This window comes from Crinia signifera, chromosome 11 (genome assembly GCF_055691185.1).
Source record: "Crinia signifera chromosome 11, ASM5569118v1, whole genome shotgun sequence".
NCBI classification, from domain to species: domain Eukaryota; kingdom Metazoa; phylum Chordata; class Amphibia; order Anura; family Myobatrachidae; genus Crinia; species Crinia signifera.
In genome coordinates, this window is record NC_139227.1 from 107,530,637 (window position 1) to 107,552,141 (window position 21,505).

Here is a 21,505-nt window from a genome sequence, read left to right on the forward strand (position 1 = left end):
TTCATGGATATATTATGTATATTTTAAAGGATGATCTATTGCATGCACTATCATGTGAACAAGGAAGATGAACTGTCTTCTATAATAATTGGGAGCACCTGACTTAACCCTTTGAGTGCCGAGTGAATTTGTCGAAACAGGTGTGAAAATTGCCAAGCAAACATTTGTATTCATCATAGTGACCTGTAACGTTTACCTTATATAGGAAATATTTTTTTTTCTTTTACACGTTTTTTTTTATTATTTGAATTTATATAACAAATGTGAGGGACGCTGGCATTTTTAGCAGATATTTTGCGCCGCACACACAGATGTGTGAACGCAAAGGGTTAAGCTCACTGACATCAGAATGCTTTGGATGTGGCGATAGAACATGCCAGGGTGCAAATAAGATTTTTTTTAAAGCAAAGACTAAAGTGTCCCCCTAGAACACTCCCCTTTCTCCCCGGCTGCCACTTAAACCGCTAGTATTAACAACCCCCTGAGGACATCAATAGAGTCACAGTGTTGAATAATCACAGACTATCAGGCAAGGAGGCTTGCAGCAGCAGGTCCACTGCCTGTGACATCACTCTTGGATCTCGCATCTAGCTTAGCTTGGAGTTGCTTTCATTAGCCAGTGTGTTGTTCTGTCTCTGCATTTCCCCCAGATCTGTTATCTTTTGTACTGGAGCATCCTGCCTTGAGGAAGGGCTTTATCCTACTACACCAAGAGACGGAGGGAGGAAAGAATTCCAAGCAGAGACCAGGGGATCTGCAGCATGAAATCTATCCCTGCCTGCTACTTGCTGTCTCTTCTGCTTCCTGCTATGGTTTTCAGCACCAGGTGAGAAGGGAAAGCATGTTTTTCCCCCCCATCAGTATGGATGTGTGGGATCCTGTTCAGCACTGGCGGATGTATATTACAGCATAGACAGCTCTGTGCATTTTTCATTCCAGTGTTTAATGTATCTGTATTGTTTGCAAGAAGTGGTAGACCAGGATAGATATGGATAGGTTGGATTCTGCAGATCTGCACTGTAGAGGGTTAGGTGATGTCTTTAAAGGAACAAAAGTTACTATTGGAAATCCAAAAAGAAATATATATACATTTTAAAGGTGACATATTGACATTTTGTAGGAATTGTGGATAATTAATGTTGGAATTCAGCATAAATGATCTGTTTAAGCTACCATGTAAAGTACTATAGATCTGTATTGTGTTGAATGTTCCCCAATTAAACCACCAATAACATGAATGATTGATTCAAGTTTTTGCATAATGAGTATTGGTGTCTGGAAAGACTTGAAGCAAAGTTGCATGGTCTCAATGTTGCAGTGTAACTTTGGGCATTTGTGTTATTTGTCAGACTAATGTGCATTCAGGATCTTATTGTTGGGGTGACTTTTCCTTGCTTATTTGACAATTGTTCTGATTCTGGCACTGTATGTTGTATCATCCCACCTGGGTATAAGGAGAAGGCTGTTTCTAAGTCTGCAGAGCTGCTAAGTTTCTCCATATGTTGCTGCATTATGATTAGTGCATCCGGCTGTTTAATACTTTCCATGTTTATGCTAGAAATCTGCAGTTAGGGTTCCAATGAATTCCTATCAGCAGACATTGAACACATGATTGATTGATTGATTGATTGATCAGTTATTTCCATATTTGACCTTTGCCTGTGAATGTGTCTCTTACTTAAAGCTGCAGTAGTTGTATCATTGATATTCAGTGGCTTTTCCTGCAATGTTGCTGTGTTATACAAAGTCTTGGCTATGTGTCTGAATCATAAAAAGTTGTTTCAGTGGACAGAACAATATCAGCCATTGTTCTGTACGGTTGCACTTCTGCAGTAAGCAAAGTACCCTCACTCTGCCCTTCTCTCCAATCACAGCCCACAGGATTTCCTTTTTATTAACCCCCCTTTGGTATAAGAACTCATAGAAGACCTTCATGCATTGACTCATTAAACCCAACTGAAATCAACATAAACTACTGCGGTAGTTTAAGCCTAACTAGAGGCAGGATTGGCAGGTCGCTTTGTGTGATTGGACGGTCTGACTCTGACTGATGCACAGACAATGTAGTAGTGACAGGAACTCTTCCTCTTATGGTGGCAACGTGTACAGTGTACTGGGAAGCCCACTGCAGACGTCCTTCCTTCTCCTTGCAGACATCCCTGGTGACTTTTATTATGACACATTGCTGTATGATAGTAAAGGCTTGGGGTGTATGTCTTATTCTATCATGCACATATAAAATATGGTGCTCCTGCCCCTCCCCCCTTCTAAGTCATCCCATCATATAGTCCTTTTCGACCTGAATGGTTTTCCTGTGGATTGCCTATATAAATGCCATTTACAGTGCAATCAAACAAAATCAGTAGCACACTTGCTGAATGTACCAATATTTAGAGCTGTCATATCAAGTTGTGTGTATGCAAAGTAATTATCCCTCCAGCAGAAAGCCCAGGGGGATCTCTGCTGTACTGTATACATTTCAGTTAGCAAATTAAAAACTTCACGTTAAAGTAAATCATCGGCTTCTTCTCTTCACTGTTAAACTGTCTGTTGTTTGCAAAATTCTGAGATGTAAACTAGAAAAGTTTCAATAATTTAAGTTACTGGTAGTTTCCATGGAGATTATTGAACAGAGCTGCAAGTTCGGGGAAGGTCTAACTCTATTATATATATATATATATATATATATATATATATATATATATATATATATATATGCAGACTATTAAGAGTGAGGGGGAAATTTACTAAGATGGGAGATCTGTTTCACATGGTATGTTGCTATGGGCAACCAATCAGATACTATCTATTATCTTCTAGAACAGGGCTGGGCAACACCGGCCCTCCCAATGTTAATGAACTACACATCCCAGGATGCTTTGCATTCGTTTTGCTATGTGGCCATGCTGAAACTGATGCAAGGCATGCTGGGATGTGTAGTTCATCAACAGGGCCGATGTTGCCCAGCCCTGTTCTAGAAGGTACTAAATGAATAAGTAGATTCTGATTGGTTGCTATGGGCAACTTCCCATGTGAATAGAACTACCATCTTAGTAAATTTCCCCCTAAGCCTTACAATATAGATGAACGCTGATGTATTATTATTATTATTATTATTATTATTATTATTATTCTTCATTAACTAATCTAATTTAGTCAGACATTACCAATTGGTGAGCCATGGCAGTTGCCTAGGGTGACAACTCTTAGGGGCACCTAATACATATTATGCAGTTACAACGTCCTATGCACCCTCACAGTAAGAGCAGCTCATTGACATGAAGGAGAAGAAGACAGCAGCCTCTTACATGTAATGCCTTCAGCTGCTGCTTCCCTGTGTCAAGTGCTACATCGGGAGCAAGGCCCTTGGTCACGTCGCAGCCCTGCTCCTAACTTCCTTTCCCACGTGGAGATGATGTCACTATGACCTCCTGACTGTAGGAGCTGGATGGCGGAGGGGTGCTGACTAGGAATCAGGGGACCAGCAATTTCTCTGCTGATGGTAAATATTTTTCTTACTTAAAAAACAAAGTCCAGGCATTATTCTGTGAATATCCTGGAGTACACAAAGACTTAGGGGCAGAGAGAGATAATACATACATAGAGTATTATATTTCAAATCTAAAACATAAAACATGAAAGAACACAAGGCAGCCAAATTATTGAATACATATGTCCTTAAGATAGACCAGGGGGAAAAAAAAGGGGGGGGGGGGGGGGGGTGTATTAACTGGAATGTGCAGAATTACAATCCAACATTGATAAGATTCTCTGCTGGTTAAGACAGCTTCCAATATAATGCAGAAGTAAACATCGAAATGCAGTCAAATACAAGCTTATGAGACATATGACAGCAATAAAGATACAAATATGCCCAATTCACATAATACCAACATAGAGTAAGCACAAAGGTAAAATAAACAAAAGCTAGCATTGGTAGGACAGATAGTTAGTGTGAATTAGCAGAGATGGGGTGTGAATGCAAAAGTATCAAACATTTTACAGGTTGAGTATCCTGTATCCGTACATCCGTGGTTTTTGGAATCATTCGAATATATATATATTTTTTTTAACCCCCCCTAACCCTCTTTTCATACTTACCAAGTCCCCGGGCGTCCACAGCAGGCCTCCGGCATCTTCTCCAGGGTCTTCAGCGGTCCCAGGAATGCATTGCGCGAGTGTGCGCGTGCGCCGGTGACATCACCGGTGCGCGCACACTCGCGCAATGCATTCCTGGGACCGCTGGAGACCCAGAGAAGATGCCGGAGGCCTGCTGTGGTTGCCCGGGGACTGCGTGGATGCCGAGGGACCACCGGACACCATCAGGGGACAGGTAAGTATGCCTAAAAAAAAATATTCCAAAAACCGAAAAATTCCCCTATCAGGAATGCTCGTGGTACCGAGCATTTCGGATAGGGGATACTCAACCTGTATTATCATTATTAAAATCTTCAATAAAAACTCTATGGTGCTTAATCAGATTGGAAATGAGTAATGGTCAGTGGTGGCTGCAAAGGAGTGAGGGATGGGGGTTCCGAATAATTCATAAATTCAAATAGGGGAGCCACACCTACTGCCACACCTACTGCCACCAACTGCCATTCCAACTGCCATTCCACCCCTGGCAGTTGGTGTTCCTCCCCTATTTGAATTTTGAACTGTGTTCCAGCCCAAACTCTAAGACCAACCTAGGGATTGGTCAAGCTTATGCACAAACGATCTTGTATATATTTACGAATCCGCAGCACAACATGCTTGGCCAAAGGAAGCACTAGTAAAATCTTGTCTGGCCATTCCTGCAGTCACCCTATGGGTTGGTTGACAAGTTCTCCATATACACAGGCATTTCCATGCTCCACTGCTGTCCCGATATAGAAAGACATCATTCACTTCACAGGCATATCGGTTGTAGAAATTATACTGTATATCTGTCAGTGTGTACCCAGCAAAAAAAAATAAAAAATCAAATAGAGGAGCCAAACCAACTGCCAGTGAGTCCCTGTTGATGTTTGGCAGGGTTTGGGATGGCAGTTGGTCTGTATTTAAATTTTGGACTGGCCTCCAACAGCCCCACCTCTGGAGCCACCACTGGTACCCAGCATTGGTCTTACATGGGCAAACTGTTCTGTATTCCAAATTATTGTTTGGATATGACCATGGATATTTAGCATATATTGTTGTTTGAACTGAAATCAACTGGACATATTCAATAAATATATTGAGCCAAAAAAAAAAAAAGGTGTCAGAATCAGAAAGTGAGAGATTTTTGCCATTTAGCCTTAAAATGCAGAAATCCCTATATCCTTTTTGTACTTGTGGGTCACTGGGTCCACCATAATTAGGTCACCCGTTAATAGGTCAACACCATATGGTCGAGATGCAAGAGGTTGACAGGGTCAAAAGGTCAACATGGTCAACATGTAAATAGTAGGCACCTTTTCAGGTACAAAGGTCGACACAGAATGACATTTGTTTTTATGGGTGCCATTTACCATTTTAAACCATATTTGACCCCAATTAGTGTATCTCGATCTGCAATCGCTGTACTCCACACGGGTTACTATTCCCAATTATAGTTCATGTGGATGGAAAGAGACAAAAGTTTAAATAAAAAAAAAAAACATTTGTGTTGACCATTGTCATATCGACACTTTGAACCTGTCAACCCTTTTCACTTGTTGACCTTAAGCACTGTCTACCTTTTATGGTACACATCGACCTTTTGTATCTGTCCACCTAATACAAGTTGGCAAGGGAGGCTCCAGAGCAGGGGCTGGTGCACATTTTAAAATTCAAATAGGGGAGCCACACCCACTGTTACCAACTGCCATTCCAAACTGACTCCCTGGCAGTGGGTGTTTTTGAAATATGAACTGTGCTGCAGCCCCCCCCCCCCCCCCCCCTGTAGCCACCACTGCATGATGACTGTCGACCTGTGATCTAAAACCTATTTTTCAGTTCAACCAAAATTCCCCTGTTAATGTTGCTCTGCCAGGCCATTTAGTTACATCCCAGCCACACCATAAAATGAAATGCATTGGCATTGCCTGGGAAATGTTTTCATTACAGCAGGGGGAACTGGGGTGCACGGGCTGCTACCTGTATAGTTTAAAGTAGATGCTAGATTTGGGAACAGAGCTTTCTGCCTTTTACATTGCTTTACATTTAGATTTTAAGTAGCATACCATGTTATTTCTTCCCTTTAAATGTATGAGAGTTGCCCTGATCTCCAAAAAGCCTTTGGCCAAAATGCTCATGTCAAGATGTACTCATAGAAAAGTAATAAGAAATCTTTACACACAGACAAAAGTGACAAGTGTAATAAAACTATTCCCAGTGTCCCCCCGCTTATGATTTATTTAAGCCAAACTATATGTGAGTCTAGACCTAATGTGTTTTAAAGTAAGAGTAAGTCTGTATCTCAAAGCCGAGGCATTTTGTGGTGAGCATTGAATGGGCTGTGTAATGATAGTATTACCTAATTAGTGTCTGGTGGAATGGGTAGCATGAGACAAGCTATTTAGACATGAGTAAATGGAAAGCCATATGCAAAAAGTGCATCCATATGAGATTATCTGAAAAAATATTATTATGGGGAGATGTACTAAGCATTGGGAAGTAAAGTAGAAAGCTTGAAATATGACAGCAAGGAGGTAAGTGGTTGGTAGTTTACCACTCTCCACTTTGTTACTCTCCAATGCCTAGTATATATGCCCCTATGGATAAGTAGAGATTGTTGACATTTTCAGTACACCTAATCTGCCATCAGTAGCAGTGGTGGTGCTGAAATGTCGGGAGTGCCGTCTAGGGCACCAATTCTTGGTTGGATCATTGTCTGGTTTTACTAGTCCGTAAGAAACGTAGTAGGAGGGAGGCACAGAGGTGAAGGTCGGGGTTGAAGTTCTGCTACTTTTTGCAGAGGTGTGAGGTTGCATTTTTACTTTGTATATTATACAGTATCTACATTTCCATTTTATGGAAAGCATAGGGTAGGGATGACAATAAATGTGCTCTTCTTTGTGGTGTGGTAGGGGCATGACACTTAAGCCATGAAAAGTCACAGCCAAGTGCGGAGTGAGGGAACTATAACCCTGAACAGTTTTGCTCATCTATAGCTGTACTTGATTGACAAATAATTTTAAGGGGTAACTCTAGGAGTCAATGGAGTCATCTACTGCCAGGCTCCTGTTCCCAAGGGGGCACCTCTTCTCCCCTGCAAGTTTTATTTCCTTGCAAGCAGTCTACAGTATATCACTTCTGACTCCACCTCCTAGCAGGGCCATAAACATCATACTCTTTATTTAAACAAAATGTACATAACATACATACACACATGCATACATTTATTTATATAAGGTGCTGTGTGTGTGTGTGTGTGTGTGTGTGTGTGGGAGGGGGGCACCAATATTTATCTTGACTCCGGGCAACTGGGATGAACTTACACCACTGCCTTCCTGTGTGTAATAGTTGACAGTGTAGAAACTACAAAAAGCCTCAAAAACACAGAAATATACTGTAGAATTTGATAGCAGATAAGAACAAATTGTCCCTTCTAATCTGCCCTATGCAATCGTACTTGCACACTTTTTTTTTTTTTACAGGGGAACCAAACAACATATTTTTGGGTTGTGGGAATAAACCAGAGTACCCAGAGGAAACCCACGCAAGTATGGGGAGAATTTACAAATTCCACACAGTTGGGGCCTTGTTGAGAATTATACCTATTAGTAATGCTAACCCTTATATGCAAGAGGAAAGATTAAGTTGCAATAGGAAAAAATTCTGATTCAAATGGAATCAATTTTTTCTTCTAGAAAAATATTGATCTAATCGTCAAATGAGCCAATTAAGCCTGCTTGGTGCGTATATACACCTTAGAAATATAGCAAATGCAATTAACATAATTGGAAATGATCAAATCTGTAATGGCTGTTCATTCTTGTATTTCCAAGACCTACCGATATAAAATTATCCCTAAATCTATTGTCTATAATTATACGTCATCATCATCATCAATAACGACATTCATGATGCATTTCGATCTTCAGAAATATAGTCATTCTGTTTATATTCATAGTTTGATAAACACAAAACAAACAATTCAAATGTAATTTTATGGCCAATCCCAAATGGCAAAATAGAATTTCGCCCTCTTCTTTATTGATGTCTCCGATAATGCCTTAGGCTTTAGTACCTTCGGCTGTCTCTTTATAATACATTCTGTTTAGGTTTTGTTTGCTCTTGTTGATTTATATGTCTGTCAGTGAGCTTAAGATGAATTATTTTTCTCAAGACAAATTTACCTCCATACAAAGAACATATATTTACATCTCACAGGGCCAGCTGTCTGACATTGTCATATAGGGGAAGATATGACAAAAAATTGTGTCCTAGTTTGTAAACTTGCCTGACCTAGGTCAATGTTTGCAATATATTGGGAATTAATACAACCAGGCGTAGCTATGGAAGACATATTTGCTGAATATATGATTGGTTTTCCGCTATCTCTCAAGGTGAACTATATTTATCATATATTTAACCTCTAGAGATACTGTTGAAATAATGATTTAAGATCTGACAATTGTCATTTCTAGAGCAGCAACGAGAGAGAGAGAGCAGAGAGTAGGTTACTGAGATCATTTGTATTGAGTCTGTGTAGCTACTGTACAGTGTGTTTGGTGATTGATGATGTTATCTCACACTGAATATTACAAAAGTTTGATGCAATGTTAATATGTAACCACCACAACATAAATCATTTGAATTAGTTTGCAAACATAAAACAATCAAGCGTAACAATGAATAATATATTTGCAATCGTTTAATATTTGAAAAATGTAAATGCATTTGACGTGCAGTTGTTAATTGTGGATTTGCTCAGGTTCAGGAGTTCATAAGAGTCTACCAAAGCTGGATACATGCTATACATTATGCTCCTTGACCGATATTGTTAGTGATGCACCTTGAACTTCAGGACAAATTATTTAGTGTATATTTTCCAAATCCCCTAGCTGGTGCATAGCTGTAGTCATTACTACTTGTCACATTTTCAAACCTGCTGCAGTCATTCCTACTTAGAAGATATATTGTATAGTGTGTATGCACCTAAAATCTTCCTCAATGAATGGAGAAGGCAGTTTGTAATAAATCAAAGTTGGTGTAGTAGTATCGAGGGTGGATTGAGGTCATCTTTGGAAACAATGTCTTTCCAAAACTGCTCATCAATGCGCAGGAATGACACCCTGTGGGAATATTACCCAAGATAGATGTTCACATTTGTTTGTTCCAAGCTTAATTTAGTATAATACTTTATTTATCTATTAACAGTTTCTTATATAGCGCACACATATTCCGCAGCGCTTTGCAGAGGATATTTGAACATTCACATTAGTCCCTGCCCCAGTGGAGCTTACAATCTATATTCCCTACCACATGTACACGCACACACAGACATTCTATGGTTAATTTGTTGGGAGCCAATTAGCCTACCAGTATATTGTTGGATTGCGGGAGGAAGCGGGAGTACCCGGAGTAAACCCACTCAAGTATGGGGAGAATATACAAACTCCACACAAAGCTCAAACAAATGAATACGTTTTTATTGTTTTTATGAGTCTATATTAAATCCTCAAATTGTTATTTGTGTCTGTAATCACTACAGTTTCATACATTTGGTGGTGGAAGTATACAATAGTGGGGCACTGAGTTTCTGCTTTCTATCCATTTCTACTTTTCTGCCACTAACAGGGGGGACAAATTGAGTTGCAGCCCAAATCTCTTACAAGCGTATTGAAAGGGTACCCCAATTCTGTCTATATATATATATATATATATATATATATATATATATATATATATATATATATATATATAAATATATATAGGTACTCTATCTCACAGCGGAGAAGGCGGCACACGGTAGATAAATCATAGTAGAGTCAGGAACGTCATGCATGACGTTCCTGACTCTACTGTACTATGATTTATCTACCGTGTGCCGCCTTCTCCGCTGTGAGATAGACTACCTGGATATGACCGTTGATGGTCTTTGGTGAGCACAGGGACAGCTTTTGAAAGTTATTAGTGTGCTTGGCCGTACGGACTATATATATATATATATATATATATATATATATATATATATATATATATATATATATATATATATATATATAGACGGCTTTGGTGTATATAGACGGCTTTACGTAAAGTGTTACCTAAGTCTAAATTTGATCCCCAGTCTCAAAATGCCTCTATACGCTCTTTTACTAGAATGTCTAACGTGGATGTGCAGGCATCTGTGCGTGCTCACCCCCCTGTATATAATAATCTCAGTAGACAAGAGCAATTAGCATTGAGAGACTTGGGGTCTAATAGATCCTTAGTATTCCACCCTGCGGATAAAGGGGGTGCATTTGTTATAATGGACATGGATCGTTATCATGATCAGGTGATGGTACACCTTAATGACTCGTCCACATATATACGTCTCGGGGGTGACCCGACAGGTAGATATGTGACTGAGTTACGGGACATTTTACAAAGTGCTGTAAACATGCAAATTATTCCTACCACTCTCATGTCAGCCCTACTCCCGGCTTTTCCTTTAGTGCCACAATTTTACTGTACACCTAAGGTACACAAGTCTATTAGTGACCCGCCTGGCCGCCCCATTGTAGCGGCACTTGGGTCACTAATGCAACCAGCATCTATCTACATAGATAGTTTGCTACAACCTTGCATTTGTAAACATCCCCGTTACTTATTGGATACCACCAGTCTGCTGCAAAAATTGGACCAATTTCCACACTTCGATGGTGACATTCATATCGATGTTTGTGCATTGTATACCTCTATTCCGCACACTATGGGTCTCTCTGCCTTGCAACATTTTCTGACTGATAATGAGAACTATATGGGCCCCGATGTTAATTTCATCTTAGAGATGATGAACCTTATTCTAACTAAGAATTTCTTTGTATATGATGGCCAATTTTATTTGCAGGCCACGGGGTGTGCTATGGGGGCGGCGGTAGCTCCCTCATATGCGAACACCTTCATGTTCGAGTTCGAACAATCTCTATTTTTCCAGAACACAGATATCGCCGATCGTATCATACATTACTATTGATACATCGACGATATCTTGTTATTTTGGCGTGGGCGCCCCATCGATCTCTGTAACTACATTGATGTACATAATGCCTCTCTAAGCCCTATCACATTTACCTATACGCATAGTAATGTTTCCATACACTTTCTGGACGTTACAATCCAGATCGTTGATGGTAACATTGTAACTGATCTGTTTATAAAACCGACAGATAAAAATAATGTGCTTGAATTTTCCAGTTGTCACCCTAGACCCATGGTACGTAGTTTGCCTTATTCGCAACTTCTTAGGGTTAAAAGAATAGTATCGGACCCCCCCCCCGACAGCTGAGCGCCAGATGCAGGCTATGATTAATAGGTTTTCAGCCCGGGGCTATCCCCATCCCCTTTTGGATGGCACTAAAGATAAAATTGCTGGCATTGATAGAGGCTCCCTTATTGTAGCTAAGCATAATCCCAAACAACTGGGTAATCAAATACCCTGAGTTACCACCTATAACCAACATAGCCCGGATATTGTCAGGAATGTTCGCAAATATTGGCCTATTGTACAATCAGATGAGGCATTAGGTTTATCTGATACTAGACTACTCACTAGTTTTAAACGTTCTAAAAGTATTAGAGATGTTCTTGTCAAGTCAGATGCCTCACCTAATACAGCCAAACCGCAACACAGACCACTAGGCTGTGTGAGATGTACATGTACGACCTGCAGATTTATGATCCCGGGATGCTCATTCAACCACCCACATACTGGTAAGGCTATACAGATTAGACATACCCTGACATGCAATTCCACACACGTGGTATATCAAATTTTATGCCCGTGTGGTTTATCCTACATCGGGAAAACCGAAACTGCATTTAAGACACGCATGACCACCCACCGGTCGGCCATACGCAATGCCCCCATCAGTGGTACCAGTGACCAGCCTGTCCCCCGCCATTTTATTAACACCAAGCATAGCGTATCCTCAATCAAATATCGGATGATTGATTGCATCCCTACATCCATACGAGGTGGTAATAGATCCCTCCAATTGTTGCGCTGTGAGGCACGCTGGATTGCCAGATTGGGGACCTTGGCACCATATGGGATGAATGAGCACTCAGGGCTAAATGTGTTGCTATAATCCTATGATAATATTAGCTTAATTATGCCTACCAATACTTACCTGTTGTTCTTGTGGATATTCATGCAATTCATTTCATTTTCTTAGGTTTAGATACACCGATTCTACTGTAAAGTACCTCCTGCTACGGATCCATGTTATTTCATTTCTGTCGTTATCCACTTGTATTTTATACCAGTTTTTCTTACATGATTAGTGGCATCCAGCTTTACCTGGGCGCTTCTCACATCGTTTATACACCTGTATATTTACAGATTGTTAGCTTGTCTTATTTCTTTATATGTGTAGATTGGTAATACGTTGTATGTACATTTGCTATGCACATTGCACTTTTCTGTCAGTCTGTGTTTGTTATACCGGTTGCTATGGTAATCCTGTGACGTATAGTACGGTCGCCCCGGGAACTCCGGGGTCGACGGATGATGACATCATGGGACACCCGTGGCACGCCCCACGCTCCCGGCGGGAGATTCACTGAATTCCATTGGTGTATCAGTATGTTAAATATTAGTGTGTTCACTGTGTTTAATTAGCCTGAAGACAATACATACAGTATCGAAACGTTGCTGTTTTTTACTGCTGTGCTTCAATAAAGAAGATTTTTGCACTATCGTATAGCCTGGAGTGCCGTGGCTTTCTGCCGTCTATATATATATATATATATATATATATATATATATACAGGGTGTTGGCGGCACTTGGAATAAACGACACCACACAGGGTTTCTGTGCTCAGCGGCACTTTTATCAAGGTGCAGGAACAAAGGTGATACAGACAATGAACATATATATACCTTACCTGATCTTCCGTACTGCCCGTCGCCTCCTCCCGATCCGGTGTCTGAAGATGACATCACAGTTCTGGGCGGGACGCACGGAAAGACCACGTATGCTGAGTGTTGCCAGGGAGACGCGGCAATAAATGCGGTATCCCGGCAACGCTCTGAAAATAGAAACATGAAAACCATTACCAAACATAAAACGTGAATAATGTACCAATAAATATCAAAACATTACAAACTGGAATGAGAGTGTGGCTGTAATCACATTGATCTGCACTGATGTTGATTATACATAAAATTTAAACACTGTATGTTTTGATTCCTGAAGAAACATACATACATGCCTATTTCTTTATGTTACGGCATGAACCCTAAATGGGTATTAAAAGCAGAACGATCAATTGAACCAACAGATATTGTAGCCCAAACCACATAGAAAATAGATATTATTTTAGAGAACATAACGATCACAACTCAGTCTACAAAATTTCCACACCATAATATTTTTCAAGGTACTCTTTACCTAGCACGGCGCCCATCGCGGCCATCGCGGGCATTGAATGCACTAAAAAATCGGGTGCGATGCAACCGACGCGATGCCCGCGATTTCCCATAGGGAACAATGTTATATTTCTCAATTGACCTGATTTTCCTGTTCAATGCCTCAATTGACCCGATTTTCCATAGGAAACAATGTTAAATGGCCCACAGAGGCCAAATAGGCACCCGGAAGTGTGAAATGGCCCCCACAATTGTTAACGCCACCCCACGATCAACGTGAACCCGAAGCGTGGCGAGCGCAGCGAGCCCGCGAGGGGCGGCGGTACGCGTCCTATGACCTTTTCATACCCCCACTATCCACGTCGGTGTGGAGTTGAGAATAGAATAGTGTGGCGAGCGCAGCGAGCCACCGAGCCCGAAGCGTGGCGAGCGGACGCGGATACCTGTAAAGCCCGCGAAGGGACGCGTTTACCTGAGAAGGTATCCGCTTCCCCTCGCGGGGCTCGCTGCGCTCGCCACGCTTCGGGCTCGGTGGCTCGCTACGCTCGCCACACTATTCTATTCTCAACTCCACGCCAACGTGGATAGTGGGGGTATGAAAAGGTCGTAGGACGCGTACCGCCCCCCACGCGGGCTCGCTGCGCTCGCCACGCTTCGGGTTCACGTTGATCGTGGGGTGGCGTTAACAATTGTGGGGGCCATTTTACACTTCAGGGTGGCTATTTGGCCTCTGTGGGCCATTTAACATTGTTTCCTATGGAAAATCGGGTCAATTGAGGCATTGAACAGGAAAATCGGGTCAATTGAGACATTTAACATTGTTCCCTATGGGAAATCGCGGGCATCGCGTCGGTCGCATCGCACCCGATTTTTAGTGCATTCAATGCCCGCGATGCCCGTGATTTTTTTACCTGCGATGCCCACGATCAAAATCGTGGGCGCCGTGCTAGGTAAAGAGTACCTTTTTCAATAATTGTTAGTGTTATATATGCTACAAAAAGCAAGATAATCCAAAATTCTCGTTGAGACCTTTAGGGCTGAGAGTCTCCAAAATTAAGATCCACCGACTCTCCAACCGGAGGAGTCGGAGCGATCTATCACCCCCTCTTTTGGGAGGGGGTACATGATCAATTACTCGGTACCGTAGGGAGGCTAGGTTGTGTTTGGCCTCGGCAAAATGACGGGCCACGTGTTGTTCGTGATGTCCAGTCTGAATAGCTGCTTTTATGGCCGGCCGGTGGGCCGCGGCCCTTTCTTTAAAAGACCTATCAGTTTTCCCTACGTAATGTTTCCCTAGGGGCAACTGATAAGGTAAATCACGAACTTGGTGTTGCATCCACTGCATTGTACATTGCCAGCTGTTGCTGGATCATCTCTAGGAGGGCACCGGAGTTGTATTCCTACTCAGCATCCACTGCTACCAACATCTTATTTGGGAGTGCCTCCTCAACAATATTGCATATATATATATATATATATATATATATATATATATATATATATATATATATATATATATATATATATATATATATATGAACTAACCACAATAGTGTCTCCAGCGCCCTAAGTGCAATATGTAATGTCCGTTCAATGAATACAAATTATATAAAAATATATAAAACAATATAGATGCTTGTAGCTTCTGATTTTCTGGAATAAATTCCTGTTTGTTTCGATTGATCAATACCCAACGCGTTTCGTTCCGGTTAGGAACTTCATCAGGGGCTTTTTTGATCTAGTAAGTATTTTTGCCTTTTCCTTATTTTACTTTGGGTATCTGAAGGTGTGGGATGAATCCCTCTGGTGGTAAATTTGTGTATGGTTTTTTGACCTTTTAATAGATAGACAGGAGAAAAAGCCTCTAATTCTCAAGGTGTTTCAGAAAATCTCCTATATTATGAATATAAACTGTCAATCCTATACAGCTTAAAAAAAACACCTTCCAGTTGTTATAGGTATATAAAGTCAGGAAATAATTCCACTAAAGTGTGTGTCTGTGTGTACTCCTTGGAGTCCAGCCAGCAATATAAATATATATATATATATATATATATATATATATATATATATATATATATATATATATATATATATATATATATATATATATAAATATATATATATATATATATATATATATATATAATATATATATATATATATATATATATATATATATATATATATATATATATGAAAACAAGAGGATGTGTGGCGCCACCTGTGAAAACCTCAGTCCAGATACCAGGTATACTAGGCAATATCCCCCTTCTAGTTACGGGGTGTCAGCCAATCTTCAAATAGTAAAAGTAATGGTAAGTTACTTAGGAAAAAATGTGAGTTCAATGAATGAAGATGCGGCGACTAATTGCTCTAGAATAGTCTATGCTGAGTGTGCTGGTCCGCACATGTGACAAACCATAAAAAAGTTCTTAAAAAGTGGACTTGGAACACGGTGTATACTTCACTATAGGTATGATCAAAATATCAAAAGGTAGGTATAAAAAATATATACATTTATTTGAACAAGGTAGAAAAATATTTTTTCAATAAAAAACAGACAATTTAATAATTACTATTTAAAAAACGTTCTATACTAAAAGAATCCTAAAAACAATAGTTAAGGTGCAAAAAGAGAAAGGAGGGTAGCTTATCTTAAATAGATGAGACAGGAGGGCTATAGCCCACGCAAACACAGGGAGTAATACAAACTCAAAACAGTTATTGCACTGGGGAGAAGTGAAGCCAAGACCTCAATGCTAACCATTACACCAACCGTGCTGCCATTATTAAAACCCCAAAAGGATGAATGTCTTCAATCCCTGCTAATTTGTCTAATTCATAGTAGCTATAGATGAATTTCAGTTTTATTTGAATGGATGGATGCGTGGCGAGTGCGATCTGATGATTACCGATTCCCAGCCACTATAAAGCATCTGCCCCAGAGAAAAAACTGACTGTCTGGCCCTAATAAATGTATATATATATATATATATATATATATATAAATATATATATATATATATATATATATATATATATATATATATATATACTGTGCAAAAGCGGACCGGCACTCGTTTCCTTGCTTAATGTATTTGCTGCGGTGCCCTCCAATACTTGGATTGATAGGTGATAAAGAAATAGCGGCACTCGGAGTCTGGGTGAAGAATTAACTTGTCTTTATAAAAGCATCTCACGTGCAAAAAGTGACCGACGTTTCGGGGACAAGTCCCGTTTTCAAGGTGCAGAATGTACAACAACGTTGTTGTACATTCTGCACCTTGAAAACGGGGCTTGTCCCCGAAACGTCGGTCACTTTTTGCACGTGAGATGCTTTTATAAAGACAAGTTAATTCTTCACCCAGACTCCGAGTGCCGCTATTTCTTTATCACCTATATATATATATATATATATATATATATATATATATATATATATATATATATATATATATATATCATGTATATTGTTCAAAGTTAAAATCCCATCACATTGACAGCTTCTGCAATGTTCTTTTACTTTGAGCTGACACCTTTTTTACTTTCACTTTGAGCAGTGACAGTTTTTAGCCCCAAAACTCTCCACCCCACCTCCAGTCCCTATCTGCTTTTACCTCCAATTTATGTTTTCACAGCTCCATCTCTCCATATCCAGTTGGAAGTTCGAAACAGATCAGTGTCCCTGCAAAAATTGCTTTAACTTTCTGTTATGGGTATCTTTTTTGCAAAAGGAGCTATATGGTCTGTTGCATTGCCTCTAGTGGTCAGTGATGGTACTTCACCTCATAGAGGTGAGGAGTAGTTATCCTTTTAGAAATACAGATGAGGGCCCTATTTGTTTAGTACCTTCTAGAAGATAATAGTTACAGTAGAATCTGATTTGGCAACATTTCCACTTCTTAAAACCCACACTACAATAAATATACCCCATGGGGTTAGGGGCAGAGGTCATGTCAAAAAAATATTTTCCTAGATGGTATTTCATTTTTTAATGCAGAATATGAGTTGCGTGTACATAGAAAACTGCCTTTAAATGCTTTTTCTAAATGTTTGTGCTGACTTTTAACCTTTTGTGGTTGATATCTTGCAACTAATTATGGGGCCTTACTGAGAGATAAAAACAGCAATGACAGAGAAAATGCTTTTACTGCTGTTAAAATGCCAGAAAAACATATTTTATTTTCTTCATTGGATAGCTGGACGTATTGTATGTTTGGTCTATTATTAGCCTATCTTTATATTCTTTATCCTCTTCTGATTGACTCTCTTCTGATTGGCTCTCTTTCTTAAATAACAACAAGTGCCACTTCCTTGTGAACCATACTTTCTCCTCTCTATCGCTAACAGATCTGGCAACCAGCCCTGCTGCATTAATAATACATTAAGTGATGCATTTTTCAGTTTTTTTCCTGTTTCTGCTCTCCGTCTATCAGTTCCCACCTTGTCAGGAACTCAGCCAGATCAGACAAAGACGTGCAGACATCTCTACAACTTCCCCATGCACCTCCTCATCACCATCCGGTGGCATCCGGATATCAAATTGATTACATTATTGAGGTATTTCATCCAGGGAATTAAACAAATTCCAATTTATGTGGTCCAGATTTTTTTTCCTTAATGATCAGATAAATTTGCAGCCAAGAAGGTTTGCATTGTGTCTTATAAATAAAAACATAGGACCCTAAAATATTCGTAACACTAATTGAAACTTTTCCAGTATCACAATCTATACTCTGTATTAATAACAGGGAATATTAGTTTCTCATGACAGTTGCCTAACTTCCGTCATACTTATCGACATTCCAGGTTCACTGTAGAGTTTCCCGATGCCCTGTAATGTTAATCAACAATGAGATCCTATTCACAAGCCTGCAGTGGCCACTTTCCCCAGAAAAGCTGACTCCCGGTATAATTTGCTCCAACTGTGTGGCATAATTTAATATAAAGAACATCCTGTCAGCCCTTCTGTGCATGGCTGGTTCTAGGTGGCAGATGCCACTGCAAATAGTGGGCAGTGACTTTGCATGGGCATGGTAGTCTAGTTGTTGAAATGTGTCTGTGTGGGACTGAGTATGTATGTAGGTGTGTGTGGCTGTGGGGATGCAGTCAGGATCTCAGTAGTCTGGATCCCGACACCTCCAATAATGATAGCAGCACATAACAGTTGAAATACTGATGGTTCCCGATGGTACAGTAAGTACCGGGAATATGGTTAGGGTTACGCAGTGTGGGGATGTTGAAGGTTAGGCTGCTGGGGGAGATGATTAGGGCTAGATTGCAGAAGGGGACAGTTAGGATGAGGTTGTGGGAGGGGAAGTTAGGTATGGGGTAGGGGTAAGCTGAATGGGATCCATCAGGATTTTGACCATAAGTCTGAAGCTGTCGAATTATGACTGCCAGGATTTTGGATATGACTATAACTTATAATTCATACTTCATAACCCAGTTATTTTGATTTATCAACCTGCACCCAAGCATGGATACATGTAACACGTGGACTATTTGTGTGCCTTGAGGACTGAGGTTGGTAAACACTTGTTTAGAGTGTAAGAAAGTGACACTGGTTGGTTAGTAACGTCTAACCACATTGAACAACATTGACGACAGGTCATTTCAAGAGTTATCATACCCAAGCTTGGGCTTGCCAGGGTTTGCTGGAACTAGTAGTGCCACATTACAAAAATACTAGTTTTTCCATTTCATTCTTTAGTACCCTAACACTCAATGGTCACAAGATGTTGAATAGATTCCTAGTTTAATCAACACATGGCTGTTTATTGCCCTGGAAGGGAGCACATTTTATATGGGCCTGATTTCCTTGGGAATCCAGCCCGGTGGTGACCAGAATGGTCCTCTGCCATATATGTTGACAGCGAGACCCCTGTTTCCAGTAGTTTCCCTATTATAATGTCATCAGTTCAGCTTGTAGCTTTTGTTGTTTACCTAACACTATTTGACACCTCCAATTGCTGTGGTCCATCTACAGTATGTCGGTGATCAACTGCTATACAACAAACATTTGGGAACATGAGTACAGTGCTCTAGTATGGAGCAGTTGCAGAAAGGTGCATAGCCCATTTAACAGATTATTTTTCTTAACAAAAAAAGGGCATCAGGAATGGTGTAATGGTTAGCATTACTGCCGCACAACACTGAGGTCATGCGTTTGATTTTCTCCATGGCCCTAACTATGTGGAGTTTGTATATTCTCCCCATGATTGCATTGGATTCCTGAGGACACTTTGGGTTAAATAAAAGATGGGATTTCTATTGACGATGGGATGTTGCCCATAGCAACCAAGCAGATCATACTTCATATTTATTTTGCGCCTCCCAGAACAGAGGTGGCCAAAACTGTTCTCGAGATTTACCAACTGTCCACATTTTCGAAATCCCCTAGCTGGTGCACAGCTGTAGTCATTACTAACTGTCACATTCCACAGATCACCTTGCTGGTGCACAGCTGTAGTCATTACTAACTGTCACATTCCCCATATCCCCTAGCTGGGGCACAGCTGTAGTCATCACTAACTGTCACATTCCCCAGACCACCTAGCTGGTGCACAGGTGTAGTCATTACTAACTGTCACATTCCCCAGTTCACCTAGCTGGTGCACAGCTGTAGTCATCACTAACTGTCACATTCCCCAGACCACCTAGCTGGGGCACAGGTGTAGTCATCACTAACTGTCACATTCCCCAGACCACCTAGCTGGTGCACAGGTGTAGTCATTACTAACTGTCACATTCCCCATATCCCCTAGCTATTGCACAGCTGTAGTCATTACTAACTGTCACATTCCCCAGTTCACCTAGCTGGTGCACAGCTGTAGTCATTACTAACTGTCACATTCCCTAAATCACCTAGCTGGTGCACAGCTGTAGTCATTACTAACTGTCACATTTCCCAGACCACCTAGCTTGGGCACAGCTGTAGTCATTACTAACTGTCACATTCCCCAGATCCCCTAGCTGGTGCACATCTGTAGTCATTACTAACTGTCACATTCCCCAGACCACCTAGCTGGTGCACAGCTGTAGTCATTACTAACTGTCACATTCCCCAGATCCCCTAGCTGGTTCACAGCTGTAGTCATTACTAACTGTCACATTTTTCAAACATGCTGCATTCATTCCTATTATAGATTCACAGGTTACCTGAAAAACATGGAAGATCTTGAGGACAGGTTTGGCCACCCCTGTTCTAGAAGATAATATATAGCATCTGATTGGTCGTATGAGGAACAATCCTCCTTCACTAGAACTCCCATCTTATTAAATGTACCCCTCTGAATTAATCCCACAATCCAAAAACATACTGGTAGCTAAACAGGTTCTGGACAAAAATAAAAAACAGCCCCCAAATGTGTGAATGTAGATGTGTTTAGAGCAGACTCGGTGGTTCTTATCTATCGTCAAATTCTATGTTTAAAATAAACTTTTTTTCTGTATAGGTCCTTATGCTTGAACTGTAAGTTTGGCTGAACTTTTAACGATCTGCAAAGCTTAAAAATGGCAGATTGGTAACAAACACCACAAGCGCAGCGTGACATTTAAAGATAAGGGATTAAACTTTAATCTGTTGCTGCAGTGTGCTATTATTTTATAGTCTTTAATAGTTCATGGTGTGCAGACAAGGGCTGCAGAGGGAAAGGTTTGAAGAGTCAGATTCCTTATAAAGATGATACTCCTTCAAAAGGCTACTTAGTGTAGCTAAAAGCATACAGGTGCTATTGATAATTGTCGGTGGGATCGATAACACAGCATCTTAAAAGGAAAACACCTTTCTTTGAACAAGGTAAATTCTCTTCCAAAGATTTTCAGATGTGATAGCTATTGATTCTCCTATGACAGTGATAATATCTCCTCCGTAGTGTGATGTACGCCATCGGACCCAGCGTCTACTGTGCTCTCATGAAATCAGGACAAATTATCTTGGAATTCTGTCATTTTTAGTTTTCCTATTCTTTA

At 40.4% G+C, this 21,505-nt stretch overlaps 1 protein-coding gene across 2 annotated transcripts in view; it reads left to right on the forward strand.

Moving 5' to 3' along the window:
- Positions 1–478: 478 nt before the first annotated feature.
- The window catches only part of LUZP2 (leucine zipper protein 2), a 538,553-nt gene continuing 517,526 nt past the window's right edge, over positions 479–21,505 (forward strand). For both annotated transcript variants that reach the window (XM_083164175.1, XM_083164176.1), the window contains exon 1: positions 479–826. In XM_083164175.1, coding sequence (XP_083020301.1) covers positions 762–826 — 65 coding nt within the window. In that variant the 5' untranslated portion in view covers positions 479–761. The remainder of the gene's footprint in view (positions 827–21,505) is intronic.